Source organism: Haliotis rufescens, unplaced genomic scaffold (assembly GCF_023055435.1).
Source record: "Haliotis rufescens isolate VD_foot unplaced genomic scaffold, xgHalRufe1.0.p SCAF_5, whole genome shotgun sequence".
Taxonomy (NCBI): Eukaryota; Metazoa; Mollusca; class Gastropoda; order Lepetellida; family Haliotidae; genus Haliotis; species Haliotis rufescens.
The window spans coordinates 30,954,138-30,966,616 of record NW_025964223.1 but is presented as its reverse complement, the minus strand read 5'-3'; the positions used below and the strand labels follow the sequence as shown (position 1 = coordinate 30,966,616).

Genomic DNA, 12,479 nt, shown 5'->3' with positions numbered 1-12,479 from the left:
ACCAACAATAAGTCAGTTTTATACACCGTCAGAGGCTCAGAAAGACCGCGAGATAGCATTTATAATGTTTGGGTTATCAGTCATTGTAATTTTCAGTTATACAATAACTACGCATAAACCATGACCTAGTCAGGGTGAGTCTTATCAACCACTATGACCTGTAAACACACTATGTCACCCTGACTGCTAATCTATAAATAACCCTGACTGCTAATCTATAAATAGCGCTGACTGCTAATCTATAGATAACGATGACAGCTATGACTCACCAGTGGAGATGTGATTTACCTTATAGACAAATGATATGATATGTGTATAACCATGAATCTGTGCAAATATACACTCATAGGGAAATCGATTCAATGTCAGAAGCCATCTGTCGGTATTTACTGTGGGACCCACTCTTATAACATCAGAAAGGGTTTTAAAAATTACGTTTGTTCTGTATGTGGGATTGGGGTCAAATGTAGTTACTGTTTATGTAAGAGTCACGGTGCTGATAAGGTCAGGAAGCAGATTATTTACGCCAAGAAGAGAGATTACATCAATGAGAGGAATAGGTTTGGGAGAATACATATTTATATATGAAAAACAACCATTTAGACATTTGATTCATTTTGTATATACCATTCAACCACAATGGTTTTTGTCAGAGAGTTGAAGGCTTTGGCAAAACAATGTGGTCTACATGGATATTCTCGAATAAGAAAAGCTGAATTGATCGATTTACTCGGTTTGGAATACAACAAACCCCAGACTGTTAGAGAACTCAAAGCTCAAGCAAAAAACAGTGGGCTGAGAGGTTATTCTCGAATGAGAAAAGCTGAATTGATCGCTTCACTATACAAAAATCAACCCGATGATAAAAATAAACCCACTGTTGATGAGTTAAAATTTGTACCCACAGCCGACGTTGGTAAATATCTAAGAGGTTGGAAGATGGATATTAATTCCAACATGGATGTTAATAATGTTAAGCCTATCGTATCAGGCAAAATTAACGAGAAATTAGATGATTTAAATAGTATAAAATGCCAGCTGACGATTAAAATGTCATTGAGTAAAAGTAACGCAGACGATAGCACTGAATATACTAAACCTTATTTCCGGAGCAATCAAGAAGTTATAACCGAATCCGATACTTTAAGCACATCATTAGATACATCAATTCAGAGGATACAAGAATCTTTAGAACGCTGGACTAATAGAGGTTCCGGTTGGGGTGTGGATAAAATTGATAGTTTATAATTAGATATAGCAAATTATATGCCTTTCAAAGGTGGATCTTACATAGATTTACCCCCGTATTATAAGAAGAAAAAAACATAATTAATGTAAAAAATAAAGGCAATGACTGTTTCAGAAAGATGATAAGATCTGCATTGTTCCCCATAGACAAAAATCTGGATAGACCTTCTACCTGCAGTGCCATGCTAGTTGTATTTGTATGATCCAAATTGGCCGCCGTTTGTTTACATATCGACTCGCTTTTACAGAGCGTCATTTATTAATGAACAAATTATCTACATGCCTTAATACTTGGTAAGATGCCCTTTCATAGTCAGAACTTTAGATATCCGGCGTGGAATAGATTCATAAAGGCCACGAATAAAGTCTAACTCAATGTCCTGCCAAGTGATATGGATCGCTTCAAACAGCTGATCTTGGTTAGTGATGTCGTTTACGGTGTCCTGTAGTTTTTTCTTTAGTTTGAGCAAAGCATTTTCTATAACATTTAAATCCGGTGATTGTGCTGGCCAATCCATCGTGTTTATGGCATTGTCGGCGATGAATTTTTTCACAATATTTGCTCTATGAACGGGCGCATTGTCGTCTTGAAATATATAGTTATTGTCTGGAAAATGTCTACAAATTACTGGCCACAAATTATTGTCCACAATTTCTATGTATTTCTGGGCATTGATGTTACCATTTACACGCACCAAAGTCCCCACACCATGATAACTGATACTCCCCCACACCATGAAACTCAACTTCCTGGTTCGAGGGGGACACACGCACTCGGGTCGATCGGCTTCATTTTCCTTTCTCCAAATGTATACACGATTATTATTTCCAATAACCACCTGACTCTCATCAGTAAAGATTACATTTTTCCAAAAATCATTGACAGTTTTTTTCCTCATACTCCGACACCACAAGACATGTTTTCTTCTGTTCACCCTCTAACAACCATCTTTTTTTTTTCGTGATGCGCCTGTAAAATCCTTCTCGGTGTAATTCCCTTTGAATTGCTCTTTTAGAGACAGGTTGGTCTTTCACAGAATTGAAATTACCAGTGATGTCCTTCAAAGGTCTCTGTCTATTATTTTTAACGAGTCTGAACAGGGCGGTGCGATCTCTGTCTGACAACTTTCTTTGTCTAGCTTGTCTCGGGATGTTTTCTACCGAACCCGTTCGCTGAACTTTAGCAAAAATACTACCCAAAGTAGACTTGGGAACCCCCCAACAGGTCAGTAATCGCTTGATAACTTTTCCCCTCTTCTTTTAACTCTAACGCTATTCTTTTCACATCACTACTCAATTCCTTAGATTTTCTCCCCATGTTTGCACTGATTATCGTATGTTTTGATCAAAACAGCAGACGACACTTTGAAGGACATCACGTGACGTCATGTCAAATTAAACATGGTTCCGAGCATTATTGACACTACACGAAACATTTTTGTGCTCGTAAAATATTCGACGGTTATAAACCGTTATGGATCGTACGAATATAACTGGCACGGCACTGTATCCCCAAAATGATGGACTAAACCTCGATGGTATAGACGAACCTACACCAATCTGACAAATTGATATTGCGGAAAAGCAAAATAATTTAGCTATAAATGTTTTCGGACATTCTTCTAAAGGAATTGTTGTACACAGGATAAGCTCCGCTCCGGAACATATTCCCAGAATCAATTCATTTCTTATCGAAAAAGATGGTAAATATCATTATACGTAGATAAAGAGTTTAAGCAGGCTATTATACGATCAAACAAAACATGCTAGAAAGAAATATTTCTGCAAAAGATGCCTGCATGGGTACAGCAGACAAGATCTATTAGAAGCTCATAAAGAAGACTGCAGAGGTGTTGGACAGAATGCTATCAGGATCGATATGCCTAAAGAGGGAAAAAATATATTAAAATTTGAACATTATTGTAATCAAATGCCAGTACCGTACGTAATTTACGCTGACTTCGAAGTACTTATCAAACCTATAGAAAATACTGAACGCAATACTGATAGTAGTTTTACGTACAAAACCAAAGAACATATTCCTTGTGGGTTTGGATATATAGTTGTAAGGTATGATGGGAAAACAAACCCGCCCGTGATTTACAAAGGTCCCGATGCAGCGGGAAAGTTCCTAGAATATCTACAAAATGAAGGGAGAATAATCAGGGAAAATTTATCGCGTAAGAAACCCATGTGTATGATGAGGGATGATTGGAGGGTCTATAAGAAGTCAACGATTTGTCATGTTTGTAATAAACCCCTGAATGGGGATTCCGTAAGAGATCATTGCCACGTCACGGGTAATTATCGGGGAGCCGCGCATAACGTGTGTAACTTGAAACTAAAAATGAATTCCCCATCCCCGTAGTGTTTCATAACCTTAGAGGATATGATTCACATCTCATTATGCAAGCTATCTCAAAGACTGACGGCGGCTTAACGTGCATTCCTAATAATATGGAAAAATATATATAATTCTCGTTGACTAAAACTATACATTATACGGACAAGGATGGGAAAGCCAGAATAAAGCAAAGTAATTGACTTAGATTCATAGAATCTGTACAGTTTCTGTTATCTTCCCTGGACAATTAAGCTAATGCGAACAATCCCGATTACTTTGCTATAACAAATCAATATACCGATCGGAGTCGTCATTTGTTGTTGAGAAAAGGTGAATATCCTTAAGAATATATGGATGATTGGTCTAGATTCAACGAAACTAAACTACCACCCCTTGAATCATTCTATAGTAACTTAACAGAATCTAAAATAACCGATGCCGATTATGAACACGCTCTGACGGTGTGGGATAAATTAGGTTGTAAGAATTTAGGCGATTATCACGATCTGTACTTAAAAACCGATGTACTCTTACTCGTCGATATATTCGAGATATTTAGAAAGACATGTTTAAAACAATACGGCTTGGACCCGGCATGGTACTATTCCAGTCCCGGACTATCGTGGGATGCATTGTTGAAGAAGACCGGTGTAGAACTAAAACTACTCAATGATTACGATATGCACTTGTTTATTGAGAAAGGATTAAGAGGTTTTATATCGATGGTAGCGAAAAGGTATTCTAAGGCTAATAATAAATTAGTGGAAGGATATGATTCGAGTAAACCCGACACACATATATTATATCTCGACGCCAACAATTTGTACGGATGGGCTATGAGTCAACCTTTACACATGGGTGGTTTTGAGTGGGTCGGTGTGAATGATATCGAAGTGAATGATATCCCCTCAGATTCTGATAAAGGATACATACTAGAAGTTGACTTGGAATATCCAAAGTTGTTACATAAAGATCATAACAGTTATCCACTAGCTACTGAAAGATTAATGGTTAATAAAGATTGAATGTCGGAATATCAACACTCCTTGATGGATAAGACAAAATATATAGTTCACTACAGCAATCTCCAGTTATATCTATCGTTAGGTATGAAACTAAAGAAAATACACAGAGTTCTAAAGTTTGATCAAAGCCCTTGGATGGAGCCCTATATAAGGCTGAACACAGATTTAAGAAAGATAGCTACCAGCGATTTTGAAAAGAATCTATATAAGCTAATGAATAACTCAGTATTTTGTAAAACTATGGAGAATCTAAGGAAGTGTGTTGATGTTAAATTAGAGATGTCTAATGAGGAAGAAAGACTCAGGAAACTTATAGCCATTCTGGCTTTTAACAGAAGCAAGATATTTGATAACGACTGAGCCGCGTTGCATATGCAGAAGAGTAATATAAAATTCAATAGACCGGTGTACGTTGGTATGAGTATTCTTGACTTGTCAAAACACTTAATGTATGACTTTTATTACAACGAACTTAAGAAGCAATACGGTGATAGATGTGAGGTGTTATATACCGACACAGATTCTTTGTTGATGGAAATACAAACCGAGGATGTGTATAAAGATATGGCAGAAAAAATCGATATGTACGATAGGAGCGATTACCCAAAAGATAATCCACTGCACAGCGTTGTAAATAAAAAGGTGTTAGGTAGGATGAAGGATGAATGTGCTGGGACTCCTATAGCGGAGTATGTCGGATTAAGACCTGAGATGTATTCTATAAAGAAGTCCGATAACGGAGAGATAAGAAAAGCTAAGGGTGTTAAGAAGTATGTTGTAAAAAAGCATGTCAAACACGAACAGTATAAAGAAGCATTATTCAACGGTAGAACATTCAAACACGAGATGAACGCTTTAAGAAGTGTCAATCATAGGATATATGGATTAAGAATGAACAAGACATCATTATGCCCCTTATATACAAAGAGATGGATTAAAAATGATGGTATAACTACCTACGCTTATGGTTATGGTGGTAATACTGTATCGTTGGGAACTATGAGCAACTCTTCTCGTACAAATGCCCTACCCGGTCCATCTTTAAGATAATAAAGAATAGGCTCTCCTTCTTTCATAACCAATCAACTAATGTTATATGTCTTAAGGGACCAAATCGGATCAGTTGCGCAACGTAGGCCTCCTTCGAGTTCACCGGGCTTGTATAAATATCTTACACTTACTCTATCCGGAAGTTTTTGTTCTTTGCCTCTCCGCAGTGCTGAAGATTCGGAAGTCACGGATTTCATTTTAATCGCATCTGATGGTTTCTTCCCGATTTATCTTGTTACATCATTTTTCAGCGCTGATACAACAGCTGATAATTGTGTCACCCATTCGGTTGATCTTAATCGTTCTGATTTCATTTCGATCCCATACTGATAGCCAAACAAACGTTCTGCTAATGTTCGGTTAAATCTTTCAATGATAGCTTGACTACGGTGGGCCTCTTTTTCACCACGCCTGATTTCGACATCATGCTTTGTTAACACTTTAGTTATTGATCCCATAAATTCGCGACCAGGATCTACTTGAAATAGCTTAGGCCATTTTAGTGGTCCGCGTTTATATATGCGACTCAGTGCATTAGCTACTTCTGTTGAATCTTTCGAAGTTAATGTTTCAGCCTCTTTTTATCGACTAGCCACATCCACTACGGTTAATACGTATTTATCCTTTTTGCGTCTTACCTTATCATGGGGAAGAAACAAGAGGTCAGCCTGATGAACTTCATTTGTTGTAAAAATATCAAACTTCTTCCTCGGTATATAACACGGTGCTGGTAAGTATATTTGCCACATCGCTTGTTTCTTTAACCAATCCTTGGCCACATCTTTAGATACCTTAGCCACAGTGGCTAATTTTTGTATTGCTCCTACACCTTTCCAATATCCTCGTGGGCTATAGTAAATTTTATTCATTATTAATTAATATTGATGTTTCTTTTAATACGATTTTATGACGATCGTTGATGCACATCATCAATTTGACATAAAAAATTCCCCCTGTAGTGGTGGTATAGGTATATGAATCTGGCTCCAGTGCAAGTAAGCCAGAACCATCATTGCCTATACTACTTTCACAATATGGTACTCTTCCATTTACCTTTGACCAAACATTTTGGACCGTATGAAACATAGGATATGTCTAAACCTTGTCATTCAAGATTTCAGTTGTAATGAAATCTGTGTCTGCTAAGAGCAACATTTATGATTATTTCTCACCTCAGACAATACATGAAAACGATGACCATAATCACACACCTCTGTCAAATATGTTCATGATCACTTGTATGCTCTTATGTTTCATGACCTGCGTTATATAAGCAAATTGGCTGCCAAATGATATGTACATTTCAAACGTTGGTCATATGGACGTCAGATGATGCGTTTCCTAGCATACATACATTTGGGAAATGCTGTCGCTTCCTGTGGCGTGAGTTATCGCTGGTATGTTGCATAATCTGCTTCATTCTGCACTGTACATATGTGTACAATTCTGACACATTTCATGCTGCATACATGACTGCAGTCACTGCACACTCCCACTTGCATTTCATGCATTTCCTCAGACTGTTGTACCCATTTGGCACTGAGTTAAGCAAGCTTAGGCCATGTACTCCAGGATAGACAATCTGACCTCACATTGTAGCAATTCCAGGTTAAACAACACGTTGAAGTAATTTGTTACACTCACTGGGTTGATGATAGGACAGTTTATCCGAGCTATCTATCTGCTTACTATTTATGATATATATATATACTGCCAAGTATGTTTCACTTGAACTTGTGTATTTTTATAAATAAGGAATATTACAGAGGTGTCACAATCAGACTCCTCATAGAATTGCTTTTCCACCCATAACATGATGTCAGTTTCTTCATATAGCATTACAATTTGGATTATTTTTCACTAACAGAATTACATTAATGCAAATATCTATTGTATGAAAACAAGGATTGGTACTTGTGAATGAATGCAACTATGGGTAGTTCTTTGTCCTGTCACAGCCTGGGGAAACTTGGCCAATGTTTGGAACGAGCAGGGCCGGACATCAGATGCTGAGGAGGCATATCGTAATGCCCTTAGATACAGAGGCAACATGGCTGATGTCCACTACAACCTGTGAGTACACCATACATCCATCATTTCTGTCAAACATCTAGTTTCCTGCCTTGAGTCATTCAACAAATATATTTTGTTTAATGTCCATGACCTGTATCACTTTTGGACTTTCTTCCCACATTGTGCTGACAGGCTGCAATGTAACTGAAATACTGTTCAAGGCAGTGATAATCCCAACTTGGTCACTGTCAAAAAGCTTTGTTTTTGTGACCCATGTCTTTTTGGTCCCTATGCTTTAAGGTAAACTGGACCTTGGCTGTGTGTAAGATGTCATGCAAAATATAATATGTTAATGTCTATTTTATAAATATGACCATGTACATTATCTGTTATGAGATGTATCTACCTATTGTATGACACATTACAAGTACCATATTTGCAGTCTTAGCACCCACTGACCAACATTTAGACCAAGCTGTAAGTAATCTTTATGAGCACCAAGTACTCGGCCTGAAGGTTTACTTGACAGTCCTTATGTATGAGATGCATTTTCAGCTGACCTCACTGAAAGTGAAGTGAGTTTATGTCATGGGCTGTTTGTCTTGCCTCCACCTTGCAGCGTTCGGCTTCCGACAAAAACATAGTCTCCTTAGAAACCAGTGGACCAATGAAACTGAAACTTCAAATATTTATTCCTCTGATAGATAACATCTCGGTTGCTTCAAGAGGTTCAAATCTGATTTTATGGCCATTACACCGTCCTGTTTTTAACTTTACATTTAATGCAATCTCGTGCTGTAGAACTGAAACATAAGCCCAGCAGATTATTCTCAGAGAGAGAACATCTGCAAAAAACATTCGCGAACATGTGAACCAAGGTGCACACGACACTCTTGTTGTTTTCGCTCACAGAGACAAGTCCTGTCATGAGAAGCTCTCACCCAGTTTATCCTTAGTACAGATTTGACTGTACTATATTTTTATTATATGTCTTGCATGTGGTATTTGCTTATCACTTCCTAAATTTGTCATTTGAGCTCCGCATGTGCATAATTTGTTTCATGTCAGCCATGTATCAGTTCACTGTCTTGTGTTTCTTCCGTATTGTCTACGCTGCTTTGCAGTGTACACTCTGCAAGGGGCATGTAAAGCCTTGCAATATGCAAGTCTGTGGCAAAAGATCAAATTGGTGAGGGAGCCACACCCAGCGTGCCCTATTTGCCGACCACAGTGTATTAAGTCCACAAGTGTGAATTGTATCTACTGTCCCGTGGGGGTACCACAAAGCCATCTTCCTCATCTAAGACACCGTACGGTCACCGCATGGATCCCACAGTAGCCAGCAGACTGTTTCAACCGCTTGTTCACCATCAACTGACGGAAACCAAGCCGACCTCGTCGACCGCAACGACCGCACTGGACTGTCAAGGGTCTACCGACTAAGACGGAGATTACATTATGGGACAGCTTAGCTGTTTGATGGAGGACCATCATATCCGTACGGGTTCCATTATACACGGGCAGTGGTCACAAGCCGTGCGAACATTACTCATAGCAGAGTCCTGGTCACCAGCGGTTGATGAACAGCACGGCGAACACGTTGAGTGTATTGATTATGACGAACATCCACTCCTCCCGGGAGTTACCAACAGCCATTCTGAGGCGGAATCTGACCTATATGAGGTTAATCAGTCTGAGGATTCACCCCAGCGGGATTATACAGAGGGATATAGCTATGTGGAACTCATTGAGGAGTTATATCATCTTATGCCTTTACTCCAACCTCCAATGACAGAGAATTCACCACGTAAGATGCCGGAATACAGAGGATGTCATGCTCCAACATCATCTCAACATATCCACCAGACATTGCCATGGCCAAGTTATGCAGGCAAGGTGGTACATCAGGCTTCTGAAAGTCTACTCAAGTTCAAACATGATGACCCCCTACCCTAACCTCCTTTGAAGCCGAAGTTGTATCAAACCCACGATTCTCCACTTCTTGACCATCAAGTTTTGGGCGAGGACTTTACGAAGCTAGGACGCAACCCTTATACTAAAGTCATGTTACCTACTTCCTGGCTTCCTGCGTCCAGACATTAAAGGACATTGGAACCTATATCAACTGGCTTGTCGCCGGAATCAGGCACATCATTCCACCATTGCAGACATCATATGAAGGCATATCCAGAGAGACTCCTATGATTATTAGGACGGATCAGGTCAGACTCATCCACAGCCTGCTAGACACCATAGTCAGAATGCAGGAAGACTTACTCTCCACCCCAGTCTGGATGTCTTCACAGCTACTCTGGGTACAGTGTCAACAACTTCTAGCACAGATTTGATAAAAAGGTTGATAATGTCACAAACGATATCTGCTCCCAAGATGTTCAATGGCAAATTGGGACATGTCATAGACAAGGTCAGACAAGACCCAACTGAATGATTCCAGGTGTCAACTATCAACCTAGCTGTCAAGGCACATGGATCTTCCTATCTCCCGAAGCGTTCCTGGGATCAGAAAGACTCGTCATATAAACAGCCACCTGAGTAGAAGTTTGTTCCCCCTGGTAAGGATTCGTTCCAACCGAGTCGGGAGTTTGACAAGCATCAGTCTTCTCAGGATTTATTTTGTCAGCCCAACTACACGAAACGAGGATCCAATCACCAGGGCAAGTCCGGGGGCAGAGGTAAATGCAGGTTCTGACTTCCTTGCCACCCATTCCGCTGTTATAGACCTTTTCGACCTGGTTATGTCTATGGACTGTGATTTACTCCTACCGTCTTGCAACATAATGCTGACTCCAGGGAGAGTGGGAGGGGGTCTTCTGTCATACGCCAAAAATTGGAAACAGATTACGCCCAACCACTTGTCCTAGACGTCATGGCTCATGGATATAAACTGCATTTCAAGAGGCATCCCGCACTGGCATCTCAGGCCGTCGGACGCAGATTTCATCTTGTCGGAGCCAAGCTGGCTGCAGCAGATCTGGCCGTCAGGAAGCTACTAAAGAATCAAGCCATTTGGAAACTATCGGAGAACAACAAGACCAGAGGTTTCTATTCTCCTGTATTCTTAGTTCCGAAGAAAAATTTGCCCGACTTGAGGATGATGATAGACTAAAGTTCCTCAACAAATCATGCCTGGTACCTCCTCCAAAGTTCCAAATGGAATCCGTACGGAAGTTGCGGTCAACTTTGAGGACAGGAGATTGGCTCTTCAGTCTCGACCTAATCAATGGTGGACACTATGAGTTCCAGGTCTTACCACTGGGGATATCAATAGTCCCTTGGATGTTAACTAGGATTACAGCGCAAGTCATCAAGTTTTCCCACCTCCAGCTAATACAAATGCTTGGGTACCTGGACGATTCCTGGCAGCAGACCAAGGAGAAGCTCAGTTACACCAGAACATGCTATTTCTGGTTCAGCTTATGACCTATCTTGGCTTCTTAGTCAATCCCTCCAAGTCCGAGACCACTCCGGTTCAAGACATCGTATACATCGGAGCAGGTTTCCAACTTAACAAAGGATATCTATGTCCACCAGAGGATCGATTCGTCAAGACTATTTCGATGATTCAATCCCTATCAATTCAGCCCCTATCAATTCAACCCAGCAAGTCACTGAGGTGGTGAATGTCTCTTCTAGGCAACCTAACATCTCAACAGGATATGACCTTCAGAGGAAGGTTGATGTTACGTCCTTTACAGACATGGATCAACTCACTACGATCACTAAGACTCAGTTACCTCCCTACTTATTACGGGACCTGCATTGGTGGACTAACAGAGATCATGTGATGAGCGGCATTCCTCTGACTCTACGACGCCCGAACTCCATCTATTTTCAGATGTGTCCTATTCGGGATGGGGAGCCCCTATGGACTATCTCACGGTACAAGGATTGTGGAAAACTGGAGAGAGGATCCTACATATCAACTGCAGGGAAATGAAGGCCATTTATTACACCATCCTGGCAAGGGAAATATGTCTCTTCCATTCGTCCATCCTCATAGCCACGGACAACACCACAGTAGTGGCCTACATTCAGAAACAAGGAGGAATCAGATCCAGTTCTCTGATGATGGAGACTACATGATTGTTTGCCTTGGCAGACTCCATCAGTTGCTGGATAGAAGCGAGACATATTCCCAGGAAGCTGAACATCCTTGCCGTGAGCCTTTCCCGCCAGGGGAGAATAGTGGCAACAGAATGGACCTTACATCCCAAAATCTTTGCTTGGATAACCACGTTATTGGACACACCGCATCAAGATATCTTTGCCACCTGCCTAAACCATCAACTTTCGGTTTATGTCAGACCAGTTCCCAATCCAATGGCTCACCAGATCGATGGATTGGACGGGTCTTTTGGCATTCCCACCATGGTTTTGACTTGACAAGGTCATCCACAAGGTGGAGGAGATGGATTGCATGATAATCCTGATAGCACCAATCTGGCCCAGCAGAGCGTGGTTCCCCAGATTATTAAGTCCATTAATGGAAGAGCCTCTCTAGTTACTTCCCTGTCGAGATCTGAGACAACAGCCCAGGTCAAACATTTTCTATGACAATCTGCCTAGCCTACATCTAACCGCCTGGAAGTTTTCATGAAAAGATGCAGACATCTGTGTACTCTGGACTTGCACCGGAAGATGTGGTAAGATCATCAAGACCTTCATCCTCCCTTATATATGACAACAGATGGGAAAATGTCATCCAGTGGAGAAGAAGACAAGGGATTATAACTAATAGAAAAACCATCCCTATTGTAGGGGACTTTCTACTACATCTA

General features: G+C 40.4%; 1 protein-coding gene across 4 annotated transcripts in view; it reads left to right on the top strand.

Moving 5' to 3' along the window:
- The window catches only part of LOC124118346 (protein O-mannosyl-transferase TMTC2-like), a 475,717-nt gene that overhangs the window by 103,085 nt on the left and 360,153 nt on the right, over nt 1–12,479 (top strand). For all 4 annotated transcript variants that reach the window (XM_048383557.1, XM_046480439.2, XM_046480438.2 and 1 more), the window contains one exon: nt 7,626–7,740. In XM_048383557.1, coding sequence (XP_048239514.1) covers nt 7,626–7,740 — 115 coding nt within the window. The remainder of the gene's footprint in view (nt 1–7,625; nt 7,741–12,479) is intronic.